The sequence below is a fragment of the Manacus candei genome, unplaced genomic scaffold, assembly GCF_025592945.1.
Source record: "Manacus candei isolate 608988 ecotype Guabito, Panama unplaced genomic scaffold, ASM2559294v1 h1tg000014l, whole genome shotgun sequence".
In the NCBI taxonomy this organism is placed as follows: Eukaryota; Metazoa; Chordata; class Aves; order Passeriformes; family Pipridae; genus Manacus; species Manacus candei.
Window position 1 is genome coordinate 14,435,917 of NW_026138062.1, and position 26,038 is coordinate 14,461,954.

Sequence of the window (26,038 nt, forward strand, 5' to 3'; positions counted from 1 at the left end):
AAGTCCAAGTTTTGGAACTTCTTAAATGAGACTTTTGCAAGATCATCCTTTAGATAAGAATGACAATTTAAGGTACACTATCTCCTGTGTTTGGTCAAATAGGGAAAGGCCAGATGGAAAGCGTGAGGGAAAGGTAAGGTTCTTTTTAAAACATCGGTCTGAAATTCCCCTCTTTACTGGATGGAATGCAGTCATAACGGACCAATCCAGAAGCACACCTTCCTCTGAAGGTCCTTCATTTCTAGCTGGGGATGAATAAGAATTCTAGGATTATAGACTGGTTTCTACTCCACAAACAGCCCTTTAATTCTAAAAAAAAAAAGAAAAATAAAAATTAATTTACAGCTTGTGGTGGGTTAACCCTGCCCAGCAGCCAAGCACCTATATGCCTGCTCACCTACTTGCAGCAAGGATACAGCCTATATTTTAAACTAATACAAAGCAAAATACTCACAGAAACATATTCAGAGATAGAAAGCTGATCTTCAGGAAGAGACTTTAGCTTCTCATAGCAATCATCTGTTAATTCCAAATCTCTCAAGCTATGACGGATATTTCCAGCTCTCTCCCTCAACTGATGATTTGTTTCCTCCAGCTGCTTCTGTCTCAATAAAACAGTTTCCATTTCTTGTTTCATTAGAGCCTGATGTTTTCTTCATGATTGATTTGAAAACATTTGAAAAAAGAAGACATTAAGTAGTGAGTAACACAAGTGACAAAGCTTCGAATACCCTGGCAAAGGAGTGAGTTGTGTTCATTTTGCAAAAGGGAAAATTTACACAGATTAGTTAACTAGCATAAGAGTGTATACCACCATGGTTACATTAACATATCAGACACAGCATATATAAAAAACCAGGAACTTTATAGTCACTGACAACACAAAGCTGAATCTGAGAAGTGACAATCTCCACATATGCTGACTTGAATTTATAAATAAATCTTAATTTACCAATCAAAAGGTTAAAACATGAAAAAGCAGAAATATTTCCACAAAATCCCCAAGGAACTACTATATCAGCAAATAAAGCAATAGTAACTTCAACTTGTGTTTTATCAAGTTTCAGCACATGGATGCTCATGGTCTATTTCACACACAACCCTTCATTTTCTAACAAGTGTAACATAAAAAGTCAGGGTCCTTTTAAAAAAACCAACCAACAAACAAACCAAACACCATTACATTAAAACAAGTAACCTTACTTCCAGCCTTAAAACACCACCACTACTATAATCACCAGTGACAAGGTATTATACAGCAAGAGAAACTGCACATCACTTAATGATGTTTCAAAGTGTTTAGTTTATTTTATTCAAATCATAGAATCATAGAATGTTAAGGGGTTGGAATGGACTTTTAAAGGTCATCCAAGTCCCAATCTTCCCTGTCATGGGCAGGGACACCTCCCACTAGACCATGCTGCTCAGAGCCCCACCCAGTCTGTCTTTGAACACTGCCAGAGTTGGGGCATCCACAACCTCCCTAGGCAACCTGTTCCAATGTCTCACCACCCTCACTGTAAATAATTTCTTCCTAATATCTAACCTAAATTTCCCTTCTTTCAATTTCTACCCCTCATTCTTTGTCCTATTACAACAGTTCTTGACAAGGAGTCCCTCTCTGGCTTCTCTGTAGGCCCCCTTCAGATACCGAACGGTTGCTATGAGGTCTCCACACAACCTTCAAATCAAAGATGACTGACCTACTTTTTTGGAGCTATAACCTACTTTTTTTTGCTATAACTCTTGAAAACATACCCAAATGAAATAATTTTTTACAACACAGTCATTCCTGCACTATTTAAGAAGTAATACAAAAAATACTAGCTAATACTACAAGGTGACATCTGCCCCACTGGTTTAAAAAAGACAACTGCCTGAGCAAAGCAGTCACACGAGGACGTCTTCTTTAATGTGTACAATTCTACTAAATGGGGATGAAAATTGAAGTAAAAGACTGTCAAGAAAACTAATGGAAAGACTGGGGAATTTATGCCTATTAATAACAGTTTGCACATCAGTACATTTTTACTGAGTACTCGAGATAACTCAAGTATGGCCAACATAAAAATATTCCACTGGGGTAGAACTAAGCATACAGAGTGACAGATGTTTTTCTGACACAAACAGCTGCTCTTAGCTGAAAAACTCTGCTGTAACTAATCTCAGGTCTGGCTTCACATCCCTAAATCTGTTCTAGCCTTACTACAGAATGTGATTTTGAATTAGCCACATTTGTAAGCTGGTGCATCCTTTACTGTAACATGAGACTATGTAAATAATGCTCTTCCTTCACAGGTGTTTTAAAACATTTAATTGACAAAGCAGTTTGGAGAAGCCTTCTAGCCAGTCTGTTTTTCAGCTACAGATTAACTAAAAATATTTCAGAAAACTAGGATAGAAAGTGAGTTTCTACATCATCAACCGCAAGCATTTCTGACAAATCTGCAAGCTTGACTGGAAATGCTAAACATTATTCCCTTACCTTTCTCAAGTCATCTACACTGCAGTTACTAAAAATTCAGTTTAAACTGATGAAAATTCTGCTCTCTCTGCCTATTCCTTTTGCTCTTTATTGGTTTTAAGAACATTTTTATTCCTCTTTCCTATTAAATGTTGAATCAAGGTAACAGTAAAACCAAAACCACAAACTTCAGCCACTGAGAGTTGAATTCAAATTTACTTACATGTAAATTAAATATGCAAATTACATATTTAGAATGAAAATACTAAAACAATCTGCAAAAGAAATCCTACTCCTGCAATTAATAATTATCTGCTTCCATTAATAACTTACTTATACAAATTTAAATTAATTAATGGACAGTAAAAGATGAAGTTCTTAATTTTACTTCCATCATACCTAGCATCTTCTTGCTGTAATGCCAACTGACTATCCAGTCGTAAAGACAACACCTGCTTTTGATGGATTGCATCATTAAGCTTCTCTTCTAGCTCCTCGATCTAAATACAAAGTATAAAATGAAGAAAAGTTACCTTAGTAATTTTTAAAAAATATTTTACAAAAAGGAACAACTTGAGAGAAAAAAGTGAAGAGCCCAATGTTGTGGGAAGTGCAACAATGACTGTCTAACAAAACCTCTAAATATGCTAAGGCTTCATTGATACGATACAGATTTTGTCCCAATGAAATAAAAATAAAAAAAGACTTAGTTCTTAATTAGGTCTTTTTCAACCAAATATCTACTTGTACAATGACTTTCAAATTAGGCTTAAACTCAGAGCAGCAAGCCAATGAAAGCCACAGTTAGTATACAGTAGCTTGTAAAAATGAACTGCATGTAAATGTGGCAAAGCTTTTATGCCTTTCTTAATTTCATGCATCTTAGAGAAAGCTGGGCACAACACAATCTACTATTAGCATGTTGGTATATTCTAGCCACATCTTTATTAACAGATCATTAAATTGTATTTAGATCACTTTTTCTAGAATTTCACAAGTTCATGTTCAAAGCCCTATTAAGCTGCTAACATCAGTTTTTCCTTTGTATTTAGAAAAGGTAGAACTAATTAGATCACACCTCATATATTTATAATGACTTGGATAAGTCAGCTAAGTTTCCCATATCTTTGTTTCCTTTTCTTCTCATTAAAGAACCCAAACAAAACCCAAAGAAAATCACCAAACCACCTAAGCAGGCTTCCATCATGCAATTCAAAGAAATTTTTTCAGAACAGAAGTTTCTACCATATTCTAAAAGCACCAAAACCAACAAAAGATTATATAATGAAAGGAGAAACACTCCTTACCTTGGTCAAATATTCCACTTTCAAGTTGTCAATCATCAAGTTTCTTTGAGATAATTCTATTTTAAGCAGTTGAAGGTTATGGAGCAACTCCTTCCGTTCAATCAGCTGCTTAGTGATTTTTACAGTACCTTCTTTCTCTTCAGAGGAAGAAACATCATCAGTTGGCATTGTGGTTTCTAAGCTAATATCTTCAGATTCCAAGGAGCTAGAAATGTTTACTTTCTTGGTTTCCTTAGAGCTTTCTTGCGACATTTTCTTCCACTATTTGCAAAGCTGTTTTTAAGCTACACTTCGAGATGAGCCCCTTGAAGAGTTAACAGCAAGAATCAAAACAAATGAAAGGCATTATGTCGTTATGAAAAATTAACCAGTTAAACTATACCACTAATCAAGTAATGCTCCTCAGTATTGCTATTTATCTTTTTTCCACCTGAGAAAAACATACTGACAAACTCTGAAGAGGGCAGTTGCCTAAGGACTCTCTTGCTGAACAACTATTAACAAGGGTTTTGACCACAGTAAGTTAAATACCAGTGTGAATCTAGTTTACTAGTATGATAAAGATGTGTAAGCTGTCAGAAGTGCATGCACCAAAAACTCAGGAGACCCACGAGGCATATACTACATCAGAGAACATCCCGTAAGAGGCATAACCAGACTTTCCAGATAAAAAGGTAAAGGAATACTTTGATCACAGAATCACTTAGTTTGGAAAAGGTCTCTGAGACCATCGAGTCCAACCTATGGCCGAACAGCATCTTGTCAACCAAACATGGCACTCAGTGCCACATCCAGTCTTCCCTTAAACACCTCCAGGGATGGTGAGTCCACCACCTCTCTGGGCAGTCCATTTCGATGTCTAACCATCCTTTCTGTGAAGAAATTTCTCCCAATGTCCAACTTAAGCCTCCCCCGGCGCAGCTTAAGACTGTGTCCTCTCGGCCTGTCCTTACTTGCCTGGGAGAAGAGGCCGACCCCTACACGGCTACGCACTCCTTCCAAACGCTGACTGCCTTCCCAGCAGCAGTAGCTGCACTGTTCTTACCAGGCTGGTGACCCAGCAGCCACACGGACTTTCACAATCCCCAGGCACAGACCGCGGTTGTTTCTCACAGACGGCGCTGCTCAGAGCCCTGTCGAGAGAGGAGACGCCGCGCTCGGAGCCCGGTCAGCGACAGCGGGGCTGCTCCCCGCGGGGGCTCTCCGGGACCACAACCCCCTCCCTTCCCCACGGCAGGCGGGGGCGGTTCAGGAAGATGGGATGCTGTTCTGCCCACCGAATGCCCCGAGCTGCAGAGCGGTAACTGCGGGGGGCGCTGACCCAGCCCGGCGGGTCCCCGGGGCAGCCCCCGCACACCCCGACCACCGGCGGCTGCGGTAACACGCGCGCGCGCGCGCTTCCGCCTCCCCTCAGCGCGGCGGGGGCGGGGCGGCTGCACGACATCACCGCGGCGACGGGGGCGCCGCTCCCGCGCCGTTCCCGCCTCCCGGCGCTTCCCTGCCCGCTCCCGCGGCCCGCGCGCGCCATGCTGACCTCGCGGACGTTTGTGAAGCGCACGCGGGCGGGCGCGGTGGTGAAGGTGGTGCGCGAGCACTACCTGCGCGAGGACATCGCGTGCGGCGCCGCCGCGTGCCGCCTCTGCCCCCCCGCCACCGGCGCCGCCAGCGCGCCCGGGCTGGAGGCGCGTCCCAGCGGCGCCAGCAGCAGCCTCTGCCCCGGGCCGCACTTCCTCCTGCCCGACACCAACCTCCTCCTGCACCAGGTGAGGGCTCCGGCAGGGAGCGATGAGATGGGCGACCGCCTCAGCGGAGCGACAGGCCCGGGTCGCGGGAAGGGCCCGCCGCCGCCTCCGTCTGGGCCCGGCCGTGCTCCATGTGGAGCCTCAAGCCCTTCCTGCTCTGGCCTTGGTTAAATCCGTGTGTGGGTGAATTATCCCGCGCCCGTTACGCGTGGGCTTCCGGTGTCTGGCGGCGCGCTGTGGGCTTGGCTCCTCCCATTGTTCCCTGTGGCTACTTGATCCCTGGCTGGCCAGTCCGTTCCTTCCTTGTCAGCTCCTCAGCAGAGGGCTACAGCATCACCAGCTCTAGCTCCGGGGGTTTGGGGTTTTTTACTTACTTGGGTTTTTTTCTGCCTTTTTTTGTGAACGGTAGGAGTAAACAACAACATTTGTTTATTTTGCTCGTTGTGATCTGATGTGGGTATGGAAAAAGTCAGTCAGAGAGAGTCGGTAGACTCTGAAACAGTGATTGGGATCTTCTTGTGGTCACTGAATTTTCTTCTCAACCAGAATTTTCCCTAAATGCCTCTTCTGTTTTTCAGAATGTAGGTTTGTGTTCTCTATACTGTGATGTTGATTTCGTGTAATAAATAGAGGTCACAAAATCATCCCATGTGCAAGTCTGGAAGCAGTGGGAGAAACTTTACTCTGTAGCCCGTCAGTAGTTGTGCAAAGGTTTGAGTCTGAGCAGTGCAGACACTAGACTGCCTGGGAGACACAGGAATCCTAAGATTGACATTTAATTTTTTTTTTAGTTGCTTTTGAATACCTGTGTAGAAGGTAGAATAGCCCTGAGCAGACATTGGAGACTGGAAGTAATTAATGAATCCTGACATGGAGTACTCAGAAGAGGGGCACAACACTTTTGTATTTTAGCAGTTTTACATCCCAAAAGTTGTAAGTAAGGATTTTCTTCCCAAAACAGCATATCAAAGGGTGTTTTCAGCCTGTTACACGTGGACTTCTTGTTGTCTATTGGTAAAGTTTGTATGTGCATCCTGTGGAGCACTCTGAGAATGTGCCAGGGTATGCTGCCACAAACTTGAGAAGTGGGGATTAGGAAGTCTTGGTAACAGTAGGGAAAGGATTTGCCTAGCAACTGAAACAGGTGTTCAAAAGTAAGGCTTGGCCTGGTACTTCAGCTTGTACGTAGAATAATAATGGATTTCTTCCCTAATGAACATGGCTCTAAATCTTTCAGGTCATCTAAACATCAAGGTCAGGGAAGCTTGGTCTGGCATTGCTTTTGATTCTTTTAGCTATACCTTCTAGAACCTTATTGCTTTCTCATTCTGCAGGTGGGTTTGCACAGTTCCTTACCACAAACCTAGCAAGTGGAGCTCTCATCCTTTTATGCTGACAGCTTGCTTGGATCCTTGGTGTGGATCTTTGCAGACCATGACTGTCAGGAGTTAGCAAAGAAAAGTGCTGACAAATTTTTAACAAATTTCCTTAAAAAAGAAAAACATCTTTTAAAAGACAAGAGCAGCTAACAGAATTCCAATTGGTTTGACTCTGTGCAAATTAAAATTGCAGTGCAACAATGGGATTATTTTTGGAGAACTTAAGCCTACACGTGCACGTCCAGGCATGTCCTGTCAACTGTGTAACAGTGCTCAGGTGCTATTTTATGGCTTGCATTGCTCACAAAGGCATATGCCATACAGCCTGCAAATTATGGCCGATTACTGTCAGCTTGTGCATAGTTGTATTTTGTTTACTAAGATTACAATTTACAGGGACCCATTTTATGTAAATAAAATTTCTAGTGTACAATTGTCCTTACATTTGTTTGGAGACTTGCATATGTTGGGGATGAATTTGTTGGAAGTCAGAATAAGTCCTTCTCTTTACTCCAGGAAAATTCAGGTCATGGAGAATATGGAAAATCCTACTTGATTTTTTTTTTCCCATGAGCAGGAGGAAGCAACTTAATACACTGTTCAGTTTCCCAGTAGTGAGAGAAGAAGACAGAAGGAGTGCCACTCATTATTCCTGTTAGCTTCTTATGTATTAACCAAACAAATATTTTAAGTCCTGTTATTGGATACAATTAAACAGCAATTTTGATTAATTTCCATTTTGTTCCTCAGATTGACGTCCTTGAAGATCCTGTTATTAAGAATGTCATTGTGCTACAGACAGTCTTACAAGAAGTCAGGAATCGGAGTGCACCAGTATACAAGCGAATTAGGGACATGATTCAAAACCCTGAAAAACATTTCTATTCTTTCACCAATGAGCATCATAGGTAAGGTGTGGAATAGGGTATAACAAAGTTGTGCTGATGTCTGGTAAAAAAAAGTGGGAAACAAAACTGGAACATGTGGACTAGGAAGAAAAATTAGACTGGCGTGCATAGAACTGCGTACTTCTAAAGAATCCTGTTGGGAAATAGTTGCATGTTCCAGGAACTTTTCTGTTTATAATTAGTATATATGTTATGAAAGGAGGATTGGAATACTGAATAAACTGTATAGATAGCACTGTTATCTTGAGCAATAGAATACTGATTTTCCATTTCCTTTTAAGCATATTCCAATGCTTTATTGTCAGCTCAGTCTGTAGCAGAATTCAAAAATCTGTTAGTAAGTTAGTGACAGAAAGCTCTAAGAAATGAAGATGCAATGAATTTGCATTTATCTGTGCTCACAATTAATTTCCAATACTGCAGTATCGTAGTTTTAGGAATCTCGAATCCACAGTTCTAACATCTTGAATGCAATCCTCTTCAATTGTCTCTGAGAAGGTTGTATTAGAAATTAACACTTCCTTCCTATTTTCCTTTACCTGGCCCTTCAGTGGCCTAAGAAGCGTTACACATACTTTAAAATGGGTACAGTAATGATTCTTTTGGCCTCACAGCCTTGATTTTGTTTGTCTGGAAAATTTTTCTGAGTGGAGATACATGTTGGGATTTTTTTTGTTTTGTCACACCCTGCCTTTTTTTTTTTAAATTTATTTAGGGAAACGTACATAGAGCAAAAGCGAGGAGAAACTTCTAATGACCGCAATGACAGAGCCATTCGGGTAGCAGTAAACTGGTACAATGAACACTTGAAGAAAATAGAGGATGAGGAGAAGATTCAAGTTATCTTTTTAACAAATGACAGAACTAATAAAGAGAAGGCTTTAGAGGAAGGGATAACTGCTTATACATGTAAGTGAAATAGTATGTATGTTTAATTTATTGTTCAGATAAACTGTGCAGTCTCTTCATACCTAAATCCTGTGCATCTCTCACATAAATATTTATGTGTGTGCTTTTGTAGGTGAGGAGTATATAAAAAGCTTGACAGCTAATCCTGAGCTTGTAGATCGTCTTGCTTGTGTATCTGATGAAGGGGTATGTTTTTATTTTCTTTTTATAAAATAAATTAATCAGAATAATATTGGATACTGTATGTCAGGCTATTAGCATCCATTTAGAATATGAGGTCTCTGGACTTTATTCCCATTTTGGCAATTTAACTTTTTGTCAACTGAAAAGTAAAAAGGAAACATTGCAGCCATTTTTAGTGCTGCTTATATGCCTGTTAGTAGGTGTCTTGTTATTTGCAAAAAACCAGTTGCTTTAGGCAACTTTTGAGACGATGAGAATAATAACAGTTGGTTTAAATAAAGTGTATAAATATGAGAAATAATTGAAACAAAATGAAAACAAAATATGTTGCTGACTACTTAGATTTTGGCTTGTGTGTACTTGAAAGTTTGTTAACTTATTGATCAAAAGTATTTTCGTGTGGTGATCAGTTAAGTTGGCATAAATGCAGTCTGCAGTTCAAAGATGAGCTACATCCTCTTCTGTTTCCTTGTGCTTTGTGTTTGTCAGAATCAAGACTTATATTTTCACACACAAACTTATAGAGCTGAACACTAACTACAAAAAATGGGAAAGTTCATTTCATCATAGTTCTAACAGAACAGAGCTTTAACATGTAAGAGTAGGAAGAAAGTGGAAGGCTCAGATATCTTCTCAGCAGCTAACTGTAGATCATTCGGGTTCTCCAAAGCTTAGTCACAGTAATGTATTTTCATAATGTTTCATATTGCTTACAGTGTATACCCTCTGTGCCATACTCTTCACTATGTAGTACTGTACTAGTATTTTTTTGTTAAGTGTATGTTTAGTCAGTATAGCCAAATGAAAAGTGTATGCCACTCATGCAGTATCATTTTAAGTAACTGCAGGCAAACAGGAAAACAAGAGTTCCTGGAATTGTCATGTTTTTATGGTTTTTTTACTTTTGGTGCTTTATTAGAAAAAATACTGCTTAGTAGTAGTTTTTTATTACTGTGCTTATTCCTACCTGCACATAGTTACAATTTTGGAGTTTGTCAGCTTGAGTGTCATGTTCCTGAGCTCAGTTTGGAAATAATCATGAATATAAAATACTGAAAATTTCTTCTCCTTTTTTCCTAAAGAAAGAAATAGAAAGTGGAAAAATAATATTCCCAGAACATATTCCTCTTAGCAAATTGCAGCAAGGAATAAAATCTGGTATTTACCTCCAAGGAACTTTTAGGGCGAGCAGAGAGAATTATCTTGAAGCTACTGTTTGGGTTCATGGAGATGCTGAAGAAAACAGAGAGGTGAATTTTTCATTTTATCTTTGTGCTGTGAACTTTAACTAGCCTCAGTAATGACTTAAAATTTAATTCTTTCATGGTGACGTGTGTTAAAATGGAGCATTTTAGTAGTTTTTCCTCTTCTTGTTTTTTTCAGTGTTTTTGCTGACATTTTCATTTGTTCTTTGTATGGATATAGACTACTGAAATGCTGACTGTGCTCTTTGTGAAAAAAAGAATAATGTGTTTAAAATTAGAGTTTGATAAAGTAATTGGTAAAATAAAACTGAGTCTTGGTTGTTAATAGTTTTTCAATTGACTCAACAGTTTTTAAAATCAGTTTGAAATATATGGTGAAAGACAAAGGAACAAGTGTGTGGTAGGATTTTCAGAAAAAACTGTCATAAGGCCTTGTGGGGTTCTCTTGCTTTATTTCCCCTCTTATTTTCATGCTTGGTGAGGAGGGGATGGCTTTTTCCTGCCCAGCAGTCAACCCATCTGTCTCCCTGCTGAATTCTCAGTTGATACAGTTGTACAGACACTGTTTCCAAGCAGTGGCAGTTGTCTCCTCTCTCCCTATTTGTGGTTGCAAATTTATTCCTTTTTCCCAGTAGTATGTGGAGTCCCCAAGCCTGCCAAAAACATTTTTTTATAAAAGGAATTGGAATCCTGAAATAAGATCATCAGTACTCTAAGAAACCTAGACAGAGGAAAAAAAATGAGTCACAAACATGCTTTATAATGTTCTTTGGAGTGCAGAGCCTGTTATACGTGTTTACTCTTCTGTTACACTGCTTTGATTTGGGTGTTTTGTGTTTATCATCATGAATATTTGCATTTTCATTTTGTTTTCTAAAAATCCAGATAATTGTTCAGGGACTGAAACATTTAAACCGAGCTGTTCATGAAGATATTGTCGCCGTGGAGCTGTTAGCAAAAAATGAATGGGTAGCACCATCCTCAGTGGTCTTGCAAGATGAAGGCCAGAATGAAGATGACATAGAAAATGAAGAGGAGAAAGAAAACATTGTATGAAATGAATAATTTTACTTAACTGTTATGTTAAGAGAGAAATTCAATCTGCAGTACCTGACAGTGTTAGGCTTTAGATTTATCCATACTTTGTATAGGCTGTGAATACAGAAATTATAAAACTTAATTTGTAGTTATACAATTGTGTTAAATAGATGATCATGTATAGAATAGATACTTTTTAATTAATCTCAGTTAGAAATTCCCACATTACTTTATTAAGCTTAATAAATCCGAAAGTTATTGAGTGGTAGTCAGGAAATAATGTAAATCTGTATACCAATGTGCAGATCAGGATTTGCTAGCATAGGAGCAGGTGTTGTATTACATTGACAGTTACCTTTTATAGGGAGTACATTTGGAACCACTTGTAAAATATTCCTCAGCTTTCTACAGTAATTGCAATTAATGTGCATGCAGTCCACACACGTATGTCCTGACCTAGAAGATCATTCCTTTAAAAATGATCCTTCAGTTGAATGTCATGGGAATTTTTTTTTAATGATCATGTTGAGAATTACTGGCGAATTTTCAAGCAGCATAAAAGGACTCCTGAAGATTAAAATAGGTTGTAAAATAAGATGGAGATTGTTATTTGTCTGGGTTTTTTTAATGAACATAATTTCAGAAAAATGAAGAACAGCAGAAAAAGACTGGAAAGAAATACTGTCTTGTCCCACTATCTCTACTCACTCCACAACTAAGAAGTTGTGTCACTTACTGAAAATGCTAAAAGTTATGCAAAGCACAGGGAGGCATAGTTCTGTTTATAAGGTTATAATAGAATTTATGGCATTATAATGAGACATAAAATGTTACTACCAAGGTTTGAGGTATGTGCTGTAGTCAAACATGTTTACATGAGTTTAAACAGTTTTGTATTTTTAATCTTTATGTCCTACCAGCTGAAGACTGCTGTTAACAAGGACATGCTGAGACCTACAGGAAAAGTAGTGGGCATCATAAAACGAAACTGGCGACCATATTGTGGCATGCTTTCCAAATCGCAGATCAAAGAGGTAAAGAAATAATCCAGTTAATAAATCCAGAAATACACCTGGAGGTATAGGTTTTTGGGTTTTGTCTTTAATTGGGAATTAATTGTTGTTTTTTCTGGCTGTTAATAGGCAAGGCGCCATTTGTTTACACCAGCTGATCGCAGAATTCCTCGCATTCGAATAGAAACCAGACAAGCAGAAACATTGGAAGGACAAAGAATAATTGTTGCTATTGATGGTTGGCCCAGGAATTCCAGGTATCCTAATGTAAGTTTAAGCATTTTCTTTTGAACTTTTAGCTATCTGATTTTTATGTGTTATTAAAATGTTAGTTATTAAAATGTTTGTTATCTGCAACACTGAGCAGCTGCAAACAGCGTTGACATGGATTTTAAGTTATTCGAATGCCATTCGATGGTGCAAATTAAGGAAGTCCTTAATTGATGTAGTTTGCTCTTCCCCCCAAAAAACAGGTATGGATTATCATGCTTTGAAAGCTTACTCGTGCAGTTCTGCAGTAAACATATATGTGCTACTTAAGATACTTTATATGGACTAACCATGGACCACCTTGCATGTGGTGTGACTCTTGGGGTTGTCCTGTGCAGGGCTGAGAGCTGGACTTGAAGATCCTTCCAGGTCCCTCCCAGCTCAGCATATTCTATAATTCTGGGATTGTTTTAGTCTGGGTTCCTAGAAATATGAATCTTTTGCTCTGATTTTGCTCATTCACGCATACGGATCACTGTTCTGGCAGATATTTAACACATAGGCCAAATTCAATCGAAGTGCCAGTAGGACTGAGTTACAGGTAATTAACTTCTTAGAAGTTGAGTGTAAATAAATACGAGGCTGTATGAGAAACTAAAGACACCAGTGCCAATTTGTGTTGAACACTAGCTAGGTTTTGAAGAGGCTTCCAGTGGCTTGTGTAGGAATGCATAGCTTTTAAGAATGAGCACACAGGTGACTCATGCAAGTTTAGAGAAATGAAAGGCACATGGAATATATGGAAGAAGCATTAAGACAAAGCATTACTGCAGGGGATGACAGAAGTGAGGAATAAAGTGTGACACAATGCAAACCCATAGAGAAATTAGAGTTTATTAGTTTTGCTGCTTATTCAGCAACGGCTTTTCCTTCCTGCAAAAAAGAATTCACGTTTACAATTTTTTCTGCCTTAACTATGTAGAATTTAGTGCCATTCGAGGAAAAGAGGGGGATGTACACAGTGCAAACTTACTGAATCAAATAAATGTTTAAAATGAAATTTCTCTCTTAAAGATGAGTAAGTTAACTAAAGAAAAAAGATTGCCCCTACTGGGTAGTTTAATATATGAGTAACCTAAGGGATAATGTTCTCAAATACTTATTTTTGGGCAAATGGTATCACTTGATGTATGCATGTGTGTGTATGTATATTGTTTCTCAGGGTCATTTTGTAAAGAATTTGGGAAGTGCTGGAGATAAAGAGACAGAGACAGAAGTTCTTCTACTTGAACATGATGTCCCGCATCAGGCTTTTTCCCAGGCTGTTCTTAGTTTCCTACCAAAAATGCCATGGAGCATTACAGAAGAGGTAATTATTTGAAAATTACTGTAATAATTACTGTGCCTTCTGTTTCAAAGCAGACTGACATTTTTGGATATTCCAATGCACCAGAAATAGGAGAAATGTTGTCCAGGACTGTTTTGTCTTAGGTTGAACTTTCAGCTGGATTTCCTATGGAAACAAGACCTCTGCAAGTTTTTGGGTTTTGGCTAAAACTGTGTTTGCTGAGGATAAACATTTTAAGACAAAAACGTATTACAGGTTTCATTAAAGAATAAAAAGATAAAAGAATGTTTTTGCAAATGGGAGGCTGCAATTCAAATAATTATACAATCATCCCTAAGAGTTTTTCATCTTGCAAAATAGCTTTGTAACCAAATGTGGCAGCCTGTTTCACAGACAAAATAATCTGAGGTGTGGAGACTTAAATGTATTTCTGCTATCATACAGTAATTAGAGAAAGAAGCAATTCTGGAAGGAAAATTTCTGTTTAAATGCAGTTAGTGAATTTCAGGTTTGCCCCAGTAGCTTAAATATGGGAAATGGTTGCTTTAGAATTTATGGGAAAATGTCATCGGGGGACAATTTGAGCATAGTTTTTGATTTGGGCTGGGCTGAGTGTTTTTGTGTGTGCATTTTAATGTCTTGGAGGTGGGCTACTTTTATTATAATTTATTACCTACTTCTCTTTTTTTTAATGGAAACAGAAGGAGGGATCTTCGTGTAAATTAGCTCACTATAAGTCAGTTGCCTAGTCTTAGATACTTGAGACCTTTTTACAGCCATTGTACAGAGGTAGATGCTTCCAAAGTGTGCAGTTCCTTTCAACTGTCTAGACATCTAAGCCTTAGAAAGCCAGAGTTGAGAGCAGTCATATCCTAAACAAGTCATCCATCTGGACATGAATCAAAATTTCACTTCAAAAGATCTTGTTTCCTGGTCCTGCTAATTCTAAGATCATAACAAGATTATGGTTCTGTTCCTCTTCCTGATTGCTGTAAAACAAACAAACAAATTATTACTTGATAATCTTCTGTCTTATTTTTTCTATCATTGTAATTTATGCATATCTGTTTTAATCTTGTACTAAAGAAAAACAAAACAAAAGCATTTTGAAAATGCTTGCTTGGGAAAATCTTATGTAATGTGCCTTTCTCAAATAATTGTTTTTACTCTGATATGGAAGGTGTTCTTGAAAACAGTTTTTTGTTTATTTTAAATTTCAGGATATGAAACACAGGGAGGACTTAAGGCATCTGAATGTTTGTAGTGTTGATCCTCCTGGCTGTACGGATATTGATGATGCATTACATTGCAGAGAAATAGAAAATGGAAATATAGAGGTATTGTATCAAGCCAATCATTTACTTATTTACTTGTTCCTTTATTTTACAAACAGCGCAGTAGTGGTAATAGAATAGAATAATATATGACATGACTATAGAATAGTATATGACATGAGCCAAGCTCCAGATCTGTTATAATAAAGTAGTGATGTTTGCACAGCTGCAAGATTGCAATAAAGAAAGGGAGTTGATTTTCATTATATCAGTGTGGGAATTTAATGTCTTCTAAATTCACCCTGGTTTATCCTTGTATGTCATGGGAAATTAACATAAAATGTATTTACTGCTTTAAGTAAGTATTATAAACAAGGATATTTATCCTTATTAGAATAAGGAACTGTCAGAAAAAAAAAAAAAGCTAAGATACTGCTATAATGCCTATGGTATGATTATTTTATTAAAAAAAAAGGCATTAAAAAGCTACAGGCTTAACACCAGCTCTCTACCCTCTTATATCTAATTTAGTCAGATTGTCTTCCTTTTGGAATTCAGAATTGTAATAGCAGGGTGTGCCAAAATGGAAAGTAAGAACTTTGTAGTGAGCCTTGAAGAAAATGAAAGAGGTTATTTGAGCCCCCAGGCAAAGAGGAGTTGCATTGGTAATGAATATAACTTCCCCCTAAACGTACACATGTCTTATTATGTATAATTGCTGCAACTATTCCCTTTCTAATATCTGTATGATAGGATTTAACTATTCCTATTTGTAAATACAGGAGCTGCTGAAGGGAACTGGCAATGGATAAGTTGGGTTGTAAATAAAAACTTGAGAAAGTTTCTTTGAGAACTCTTTCTGTTTCATGAGATGCATAATGTGCTGCTTGTTTTCCAGGTCGGTGTACATATTGCAGATGTCAGTCATTTCATTCGCCCAGGAAATGCTTTGGATGAGGAGTCAGTAAAAAGAGGAACAACAGTATATCTGTGTGAAAAAGTAATTGTTTTCTACAGCTTTTGGTGCTATTAAGTGGTTGGATTTTCATTGCTTTCCCCTTTTACTTCTTGGGAGTAGACACATTCTCTCTGAATTAAGGAAAAAGAAAGCAGACTCCTTCAGGCTGCACTTAATTTGTCCAAGACTTTTTTTTCCCATTTTATCTTTTAAAATCCATTATCTGGAGAATATCCCTTTCAACTCCTGTTTGAAGCATTATTGACGTGCGGCTCTGAAACTGGAATACTGTTTTAATACTAATCTGCAATTGCAGAATTGGCCTGGTTTTGCCTTTTCCATTGTGGGGTTTTTTTTCATAATAGCTAAATCTCTGGTGTTTCCTATGATTTGCATTCGTTAACACTGTAAACTTGGTCCTGTTTATCTTATTTCTTACAGACCACAATATTTTTTCAGAAATAACAGTTACTAAAAAAAAAATAATTTAAATGGATCTTGGAATGAATTTCCTTAATGTAGCATACTTTTCTTTCAGAAATCTGAGCTTTCATAGAAAAAAAAAAGTCGTTATTACCTCTAAGCTTTCAGTATATTAAAAATCAGTTAAGTTAAAATACATACTTTTAACTACTTATGATTTTTATTCTTTACTTTGCAGAGGATTGATATGGTTCCAGAGCTACTTAGTTCCAACTTATGCTCCCTGAGATCTAATGTGGACAGGTATATGCATATGATCCATAATTTGATCCTGACAAGAAACCACCCATGTTTTTGTATGGATTTTAACAGATTTTCCTCTCCTTCTCCCTCTTTTAGACTTGCATTTTCATGTATTTGGGAGATGAACCACAAGGCTGAAATTCTAAAAACCAGATTTACAAAGAGTATTATTAATTCCAAGGTTAGTCACATAAATATTATTACACTTCTGAAAAAAAGCTGAAAGCTGTATTATAAAAACAATGATCAACAAACTTGATAATATAAGTTTTCTTTCTGCTTCTTGATTTATATTTTCTTAGACTTACAAAATTATGGTGGAATCCTAAAAATTAAGAAAATATTATATTCTGCCCTCTTAAGCCTCTAATGCTGCAGTGTTTATGTGTATGGTTACTTGGTATATGATATATATAGGACATGGTTGATATATACCAGCTAGTTATATTTTTAGTTAAATACTGTAGATTCAGTTAAATACTGTAGATGTTTAATACCTTTCTGAAAATTAGATCTCTGATGTATAAAATACATCTGTGATCAGCATAAAAAACAATAAAATGCATGGTATTTCTTAATATCTTGCATAGATCTGTCCTCATTTGTCCATTATTCTTTGAGGATGACAGGCATTTAACTTTATATTATTGTGAACCAACTTTGACAGGAAGCTGCGCTTCCTGCAAGACAGAACTATGTATTCAATTATGTGTCTTGATGTCTCTCCTTTTTTAACCTCTTCAAGGCTTCTCTTACATATGCTGAAGCACAGATGAGAATTGATTCAGCAACTATGAATGATGAGATTACTACCAGCCTTCGTGGACTAAACAAATTAGCAAAAATTCTGAAGAAGAAAAGAATCGAGAATGGGTAAACCAAGCAGTGTACCTATTACCTTTTTCCCTGCTTTTTTTTCTGTAGTTAAAATGTATGATGGTCCTATATCCATTTTTCTAGTGAAAAAATCTTACAAAAGAGAAGTATTTGTCCCATTCTGATTTGCATAAAAATGCTTATCTTCATTTCCCCAAAAATATAAACTTGAAATGTTAACTTTTTCTTCACAAGATCAGTCAATATAGATCTCTTAAAGTCGTTATAAAAACATAACCAGATGAGTAGCATTTGAAATTTTAGGAGCTACTATGGTATGTATCAGCATGACAGTTTCTGCAAATTTGAACATTAATTGCACAATTTCTGCTAATTTTAAATTATAGTTTCATGATAGATGTTGTGTACAGGCTTGCAGCTCAGCTGCTCTGTCTGCTTTACTGTAATTCATAAATACTACTTACTGTCTTCCAGAGCCTTAACACTTTCGTCACCAGAAGTTCGTTTCCACATGGACAGTGAAACTCATGATCCTATTGATCTGCAGACTAAGGAGCTCAAGTATGCATTTTATTTATTAGTTAATTCAGGGTAGGGATTGATTTAAAGACATGTTTAAGTAGAAACATTCAGTTAATAGTGTACAAAGTTCCTATAATAGTGCAGGACGGTCATAGAATGAGAGGATGATTTGGGTTGGAAGAGACCTTTAAAGATCATCTAGTTCCAACTCTCCTGGCATGGGCAGGGACACCTTCCACTAGACCAGGTTGCTCAAGGCCCCACCCAACCTGGCCTTGAATATTTCCAGGGATGGGACATCGACAACTTCACTGAGCAAGCTGATCCTTGGAAGAGAATTCCTGTACTCCACTACTAGTTTAGCAAGTTTTGAACTGTATTCTTCATATATGAACTGGTGTATTTACTACTGATTCAACAGAGCACTAAGTTTCAAACTCTACATCCCACTGGCTTCTCTGTGGTGCTTTTCTACTGGTAGTAACAAAGGAAAGAAATTAGAACTTGGAAGTTAAAGATTACTGAAACTTCACGAACAACTGAGCAGTTATGGCACAAACGCAGTGCTACAATTTTACAGAGGAGTTCTAGTAACAGAACTATTGATTCCATTTCTGAAGATAAAATACTGTCTCGCATACTACTACTTAGCTTCTGTGCTAAAATCTACACTAGGTTCTGTATACTGTCACAACTTTATGGTGTGCAAAATGGTGCTTTCAAACTTCATATGTGCAATATTTTAACAGTACCCTTAGGAAGAAATCAAGAGGCTTATCTGTTGGCCTTTTCAGGCCTTTTAAAGAGCATTTTTCTTTAATTTGATATTCTAGAGTATTTCAGGTTTTTTCTGACTCTATTTGAAACTTAATAAGTGTTATGTTTTTAGTCTTGGAATTGCTTGCCTAAGGGTATAAATGATCAAAACCACTAGTTAATATTATAAAATATTGTTAGGATTGTGAAATGTTTCTTCATTAGGCACTCAAAATAAATGTATAATTTAATGCATTTCTAACAATATAAAATATTTTATCACGATAGAGAAACAAACTCCATGGTTGAAGAGTTCATGTTGCTTGCCAACATTTCTGTAGCACAAAAAATTTACGATGAGTTCCCAGAGTTTGCCTTGCTCCGGAAACATCCTGCTCCTCCCCCATCAAATTATGACATCCTTGTGAAGGCTGCGAAGTCCAAGGCAAGTTTTTACCATGTTAATTAAGTGAATTCATTATGAAAAGCATTATGAAAAGCCATGTTTTCTCTCTGGTTGGCCACTTACCCAAGAGTAAGGGTTGGAAAGCAGTATTTTGAAAGTGTATCAGTTACCCTTTGAAAGTGCTGATACTTGTAGCAAGATAATTGTACCTCTAGATGAAAGGAAGACTCTTGAGTTTTTTAAACCCTTTCTTAGGTTAAGAAAGTAAATCACTCTCTAAAGTCTTGTATTGTAACACTTGTATGCTGTGAATGTTTCTCCTCTCCAAGTCACATGTGATTTTTGAGCCAGTTTTTGGCTTTGGATCATATACATTATTGATGTACTTAAAAATTGGTCAGTCAAGTCGAATATGTTTCTCTCAAAGTCAGGAAGTAAGAAATTGTGTTTATAGTTTCCATCCTCTCCTTAGATCAGCTAAAGGTTTATTTAGCCTGAAACAAGTCTGAACAAAAAAACCTATTTTTTCAGTTTCAGGATCTTTTATTCGAGCTAAACTTTTAACTTTGTAGATACTCTGATGTGCATCCATATTTACTTTCCCTTCAACTCTTTCCTCACCCATTTCTTCTGATTTCCTAAGGGCAAGAGAGAAACTCCCAAAATCTCTCAGTGTGAGATTAACAGACAAGCCAAAACCTAGCCCATTTAATTTTCCACTGGCATAAAATTGGAATAATGATAATGATTTCATTTGTGCTCTGAAAATTATTTTTAAAGTGCTGTTTTATTTGGAAAGGTAAATTTCTGTGCGTAGATAAACATTCTTTTAAATAAACCAAAGAGTTTTTTTCACTACTTTTGACACAACCATCACAATTAGGTATTAATATGCTATATTTATACTTTTTAAATATGCAGTTATTTTACCATAATACAGGCATAATTTGATCGCTGGATCATACTTTGTTGTCAGTGGTGTACATGAAGGAAAGAGCATTCAACTGATCTTGTGATGAAACTTGCTTTGTGTTTCTGAAAATCTAAAATGCACTGTATTTTCACACTATCTAAATTTTTATCGGAGAAAACTGGCAAACAGTATTGACATACAGTACTAGTTTTACAAATCACTTTTATAATAATTTTGCGGAGGAAATACAACAAAGTCAATTACCTTGTGCTTGGATGAAAATCTCTGTGTGGCATAAATATGGGGGGCATTATATTCCTTCTGATTTATTCGGGGGAAAAAGCAACTTAGTAATATTGGCATACAGTGTTTTTTCATTGAGAATTGATGTATTTTCTGAATTCCTAGGCTAATGACATTTCATTTTTTGCACAGAACGCTAGTAATAATGAGGGAGGGACCTGCGCGTGGGTAGATTTTTATTTTTGTAATAGTTGCATTCCATTATGTTATTAGGTGTGATACCTGTGCCAGTTGCTAAGATTACCATGGATGTAGCTGTTGCATTTCTGCTTATACTCTTAACATTTGCTAGTAATACCTGACCTTTATTATATTTCTTCTTCTCTCATTTCAGAATTTGGAAATCAAGACAGATTCAGCGAAGGCTTTAGCTGAATCACTAGACAAAGCTGAATCTCCTACATTCCCCTACCTAAATACACTGTTGCGAATTTTGACCACTCGTTGCATGATGCAAGCTGTTTATTTCTGCTCTGGAATGGATAATGATTTTCATCACTATGGTTTAGCTTCACCTATTTATACCCACTTTACCTCACCTATTAGAAGGTACTTTTATTTTACAGAAGTTTCAGAGAACAAAAAGAAGTGATTTATTTGTGAAGAAATTCTATTTTAAATTGTAGTGCTCTGTTTGAAACAAAGTACTGTTTCTGTTCAGTGTTAGATTTCAGTTGAAACAGCAGTGGCTTAGATCATGATCCATCTTCATGTAAGCTCCCAAATTTATTGTCCACAACTCTTAAGATTTAGTACATTTTTTTAAAAGACCCATAAAAATAATAGAAATATATCCCTAATACAGATCTCTGTCATAGAAATGCACTTTGGGGTCAGTTAGCATTAATCTCAACCAGAGACTGAGGCAGAGTTTGCCTAGTCACTTTTTAGATGGAAGCTGTGCCTAAATTTTGAGGAGACTGTACTTTACAAACACTGCTAATTGGAAACTTGCTTTTGTAGCTGTTGCCTTGTAATGAAATCATACTTCAAAAAGTAGGTTGTTTTTTTAATTCTAACCAAGGATTATCAGAGTTTTGAGGAAAATAACTGTTATCATCTTTTGCTCCTTAGAAACATTTCAAGTGAAATGTCTTTACATGCGGATTAAAATTCCTACACGTTTATGTGGATAATTTAGGGAACTTCTAGCATCCAAATAGTAATTTTAATTCCTACTAGATGTGTTAAAAAGTTCCTTGCTGAGGTTCTAATAAAAGTTATGTACTAAGAAGTTCAAATGGGATTATGTTTTGCAGATCAATGGCATTGTAATACTATTCTACGCTAAATTTGTCTAGTTCATGGCAAAGGCGAGAGGGATTAGTTTAAGATGCCATGGTGAAACATTCTTTAATCCAAAAATAAAACTTTGTTTCTTCTTTGTAAGCATTCAACAATACAGACTCTATTGATACAATATAGAAAACAGTATAGTTCATTCTGGCTCTGCAGTGCATCTTTGGTCAGCAAAGAGAGTGATCTTGAATTGATTCAGGGAGTTGCCATCAGACTGTCATTATTACAAAGACTTTTAGATCTGCAAGATTCACAAAACCAAACTTATATTCAGAAACTTTTTAATTTTCAAAAACTATGTTTTGCTATGTCATTGATCGTTTAACCTCATCTCTGCAGGTATGCTGATATTATAGTGCATCGGCTTTTGGCAGTGGCCATAGGAGCAGACAGTACTTACCCAGAACTGACAGATAAACATAAACTAGCAGATATGTGTAAAAATCTCAATTACCGACATAAAATGGCACAATATGCACAAAGAGCATCTGTTGCATTCCATACACAGGTAAGTAGTCCTGAGATGTTACAGGGTTAACCATGGACATTCACGTTCATTTTAAAGCAAGGGGGTAACACTGGTACTTTATAGTGCAAAACCAAGTAGGTCTGCAGAAGTGATCAAGGCTGAGGGATGCTTCTTTGAGGAAAAGCTTAAAGGCTACATTGCTTGTTCTGAAAAATTCGGAATAATGGCATCTTAAGAGGTCTTTTAGTTTTGTGTTTTTTATAAATATGGTGAATGCTTAATACTACAGTAATGTTATAAATGGTTTATGGGTTTTTTTTAAATCTGTCTTCAATATATGCTGTGTAATTCTCATTAAGTATAGATTGGTATTTGAATGTTTTATTTTTCTAAGGCAGTATATCTGTAATTCAGAAGAGAATGTTCTAGTGCTTTTTTTTCTTATTTCTGTATTTTACTTTTGTTACAGTTATTCTTCAAAACCAAGGGAGTAGTAAATGAAGATGCATATATATTATTTGTAAGAAAAAATGCAATTGTGGTTCTGATCCCTAAGTATGGGTTAGAAGGAACAGTCTTCTTTGAAGAAAAAGACAAACCAACACCAAAACTGGATTACAACAATGAGGTGTGTTATTATTATTATTAAGGTTTGCTCTTAAATACCTTTATTTTTTTATTTGGTAATTGAGCAGAATGACTAAAATGTATTGTAGTTGGATTTAGAAGGGTACAAGAGGTTTTTCTAAATGCAAGTTTATTAATCCATAGTAGTAGTGCTGCTATAGTATTTGTAAGTCTAAATAAACAGGTTCTGACAAACAGGTTTCTGTGATACTGTTGATATCTAATTATGTGTACCAGATATTATGGCACTAATTTGTGACCATTTTTATTTACATGTAAGATTGAATTTTCCTACAAAAATATTTATTTCTATAAAAACGTAAGACATTGCAAGTATTTATACAAAATATGAACTTTCAGGTACCATCACTTACTGTGGAAGACACAACATTACATGTATTTGATAAAGTTAAAGTGAACATTACGTTAGATGATTCCAACATCCAACATCAGAAAATGCGGATGGTCTTGGTAGAACCGCAGGTAAGGCACAAAATTCACAGAACCATATTACCCTTCAATAATGTTACAAAATTGTCATGTGGTAAAATTGAAATTTAACCAGAAGAAAAGAAAAACAATTTAGCAGGAGCTTGTGATGATTGCTTCATATCCACTCTCGGTAGAACAGAGGTCTGCTTTCACTGGCTGTTGAAAAGAATAGAGGTGTCTAAATTAAATTTCTGTTCTGGGCCCATTGGGATATTTCCGTTGATGGGAAAGGTGATGATTTGCTGAAGTAGTATCTTGAATTTCACTGTTCTGTAATCAAATCTCTCTTTGAAAATCTGCCAAAACTCAGTATGATCTTCTTGCTCCAGTGAATTGCAGTGTGATGGGTGGCTCAGAAGTTAACTCGGTATAATTGCTGGCTGTCATGGCAGTTCTGTCCTACAACTCCCACAATATAAAAGTTTTCTCTTGATAATGTTGTAAGAACTGTAATGTCCTAGTAACTGCCTCTGGCTTAAGACTTTTCAATTCCAGCTTATTAGTGCATCTGGGACACTGGGCTTTTCACTTGGTCTCACACCTTAGGCCTGTTAAGTATTTTGCAAGACATTACAAGATTGTGCACTTAAAGTTACATGTGACTTTCTTTGTAAACATATGGTTGCAGTAATTGAGTAGCCCTAATCATAGAGGAAAAAGACAACCCAAAATATGCAAGAGCTCCTTGTTGTTTATGCAGTCAAACATTATTATTTCTTTTTTCCTTGAGAAATCATGTTTCCAAATGCATGTAAATATTCTGATCTTTGAGCTCTTTTATTATCTTGAACCATAGAATGGTTTGGGTTGGAAGGGACCTTAAAGATCATCTAGTTTCAACCCCCTTGCCATGGGCAGGGACACCTTCCAATGGACCAGGTTGCTCAAAGGCCCCATCCAGCCTGGCCTTGAACACCTCCAGGGATGGGGCATTTACAGCTTCTCCGGGAAACCTGTTCCAGTGTCTCATCACTCTCACAGTAAAGAATTTGTTCCTAATAGCTAATCTAAACCTGCCCACTTAAAACCCTTCCCACTTCTGTCACTACAAGCTCTTGTGAAAAGTCCCTCTCCAGCCTTCTTGTAGTCTCCCTTCAGGTACTGGAAGGCTGCTCAGAGGTCTACCTGGAGCCTTCTCTTCTGCAAGCTGGACAATCCCCATTCTCTCAGCCTTCCCTCAGAGGAGAGGTGCTCCATCCCCCTGTGGTGGGCACCCCAGAGCTGGATGCAGTGCTCCAGATGGGGTCTCACCAGAGATGAGTAGAGAGGCAAAATCACCTCCCTTGTCCTGCTGGCCACTCTGCTTTCAATGCAGCCCAGGATACAACTGCCTTTCTGAGTTGCAAGCACACATAGCCAGCTCATGTCCAGCCTTTCATCCACCAGCACCCCGAAGTCCTTCTTGGTAGGGCTGCTCTCCATCTGTTCATCCTCTTCAGACTGGACTGAGTTGAAACTAATCCTTGTGATTTTAAAAACTGAGAGTAGATAATGAAATTTGTAATAGAAAGGAACCATTGTATTCTGTTGTACATCCACTTTCTGAGCTGCTCCTTGTTTGTGCTCACCAACTAAGCTCACCAACAGAGCTACTGCTAGGGGCATGACTCAGGAACATTCCTGCAGCTGTGACTCCAGTCCAAGGGACACACTTTTAAAACAGACACAAAGTAAGACTCATACAAGCTGATGGTTTGGGGTTTTTTCCCCTGTTCTTCCATTCTACTTGTACGAATTTCTGGGAAGGTCCTTACTCTACAACAAAATAAATGCTGTAATTTGAGGTTATCCCTTGATCCACGATTGGCTGTACTGGTTAATCCAAAATACTCCGTCATCCTAAATATCAGTTACTAGTCTTCCTTTCCAGTCAGAAAGGAATATAGGAATAAGATGCACACGCAGTGATCATTCCCTTTGTGTCCATCCAAAGGTTCCAGCCACTTAAATACTGTCTCACAGAGAGAAGCACATCTCTGGGTCCAGTCTATAGTCTTGGTCTGTAAATTTGATCTTTTCCCAGTTCTGATCCCCACACTGTCTTGTAGCAGATGATTTTCTAAATCAAAAGGTTCTGACGTTGATGCACTGTATGTAAAAGTTTGTACAAGTAAACTCAAGTTTTACCAGGATAGAAAAAAATTGAGTCAAAAATGTTTTGACTTCTTTTTTTTTCCCTTACTGTAGATACTAGGAAAGGATGTGTCTGCAAATCCATCTACAGAGGCGAGCAGTGAGAATGAACCGGAGAAAAAGAAAAAGAAGCTACAAAAATAGCTGAATATAAAAGTTAACAAGAAATCACACAATTATTTGCATTTACTTATTTTTTCCCTATGGGCAAAATGCAAGAAACTAGTTTTTTTTACTTTTTAAATACGTATTTTAATAATCTGTAAAAATTTTTTTAAGCAACTTTTTTATGACTATGTATGCAGAACAGTATTTTTAAAACCAGCTATTATCTACACCTTTGTCTTGTGGGTGAAAATAAATGTTTCTGCAAAGTGAAGGAATGAATGTAGGGTTTCTTTTTAACAGCTTGAGAGAGCTTGACAGAAGTCTGTCTCTTCAGTGCATTATCTTTAGCACCTCCAAACTGAAAGAAGTAATTGAACAACACAGGTATGAAAGAGATGTCTTTATTCTGTTCCTCTACTCAATTTACAATTAGACATGTTAAAGGACTCTCATTAAAACTACTGAAATTAATTTAATGTAAACAATGACCGTTTTGTGCAATGTGTGCC

At 37.2% G+C, this 26,038-nt stretch overlaps 3 protein-coding genes across 11 annotated transcripts in view; 1 reads left to right on the plus strand and 2 right to left on the minus strand.

Moving 5' to 3' along the window:
• The window catches only part of PIBF1 (progesterone immunomodulatory binding factor 1), a 114,977-nt gene extending 109,127 nt beyond the window's left edge, over positions 1-5,850 (minus strand). Inside the window, exons 1-5 of one of the 4 annotated variants that reach the window (XM_051780450.1) lie at positions 5,520-5,850; positions 4,817-4,904; positions 3,772-4,075; positions 2,864-2,964; positions 455-653 (exon numbers count right to left, since the gene is read on the minus strand). In XM_051780450.1, coding sequence (XP_051636410.1) covers positions 455-653; positions 2,864-2,964; positions 3,772-4,023 — 552 coding nt within the window. In that variant the 5' untranslated portion in view covers positions 4,024-4,075; positions 4,817-4,904; positions 5,520-5,850. Of the gene's footprint in view, positions 1-454; positions 654-2,863; positions 2,965-3,771; positions 4,076-4,816; positions 4,984-5,519 lie in introns of those variants that run through there. The other 3 variants (XM_051780451.1, XM_051780452.1, XM_051780453.1) reach the window with 3 other exon arrangements.
• DIS3 (DIS3 homolog, exosome endoribonuclease and 3'-5' exoribonuclease) lies at positions 5,179-26,000 on the plus strand. Of its 2 annotated transcripts, XM_051780410.1 has the most exons (22): positions 5,415-5,534; positions 6,305-6,446; positions 7,643-7,800; positions 8,516-8,709; positions 8,822-8,895; positions 9,975-10,142; positions 10,983-11,147; positions 12,056-12,169; positions 12,278-12,415; positions 13,581-13,727; positions 14,927-15,043; positions 15,879-15,980; positions 16,600-16,664; positions 16,761-16,845; positions 17,410-17,537; positions 17,976-18,062; positions 19,068-19,224; positions 20,736-20,950; positions 22,040-22,208; positions 22,639-22,797; positions 23,157-23,279; positions 25,476-26,000. In XM_051780410.1, exons 3-22 carry the CDS (start codon positions 7,748-7,750, stop codon positions 25,563-25,565), a joined length of 2,550 nt encoding a protein of 849 aa, XP_051636370.1. In that variant the 5' UTR covers positions 5,415-5,534; positions 6,305-6,446; positions 7,643-7,747; the 3' UTR covers positions 25,566-26,000. The 2 variants fall into 2 exon arrangements, with proteins under 2 accessions (XP_051636369.1, XP_051636370.1); XM_051780409.1 differs by lacking the exon at positions 6,305-6,446 and having other exon boundaries at positions 5,179-5,534.
• The window catches only part of BORA (BORA aurora kinase A activator), a 34,353-nt gene continuing 18,571 nt past the window's right edge, over positions 10,257-26,038 (minus strand). The window contains exon 13 of one of the 5 annotated variants that reach the window (XM_051780469.1): positions 10,257-10,750. In XM_051780469.1, coding sequence (XP_051636429.1) covers positions 10,713-10,750 — 38 coding nt within the window. In that variant the 3' untranslated portion in view covers positions 10,257-10,712. Of the gene's footprint in view, positions 10,751-10,786; positions 10,819-20,959; positions 21,942-23,285; positions 23,445-25,788; positions 25,888-26,038 lie in introns of those variants that run through there. The other 4 variants (XM_051780471.1, XM_051780470.1, XM_051780468.1 and 1 more) reach the window with 4 other exon arrangements.

What these genes read in the sequence shown, in the direction of transcription:
- DIS3 (XM_051780409.1), top strand. Translation starts at nt 5,298, where the DNA reads ATGCTGACCTCGCGGACGTTTGTGAAGCGCACGCGGGCGGGCGCGGTG. An exon ending in ATGCTGAAGAAAACAGAGAG is followed by an intron (nt 10,143 to 10,982) that starts GTGAATTTTTCA and finishes CTAAAAATCCAG; the next exon opens with ATAATTGTTCAGGGACTGAA. An exon ending in CATGGAGCATTACAGAAGAG is followed by an intron (nt 13,728 to 14,926) that starts GTAATTATTTGA and finishes TTTAAATTTCAG; the next exon opens with GATATGAAACACAGGGAGGA.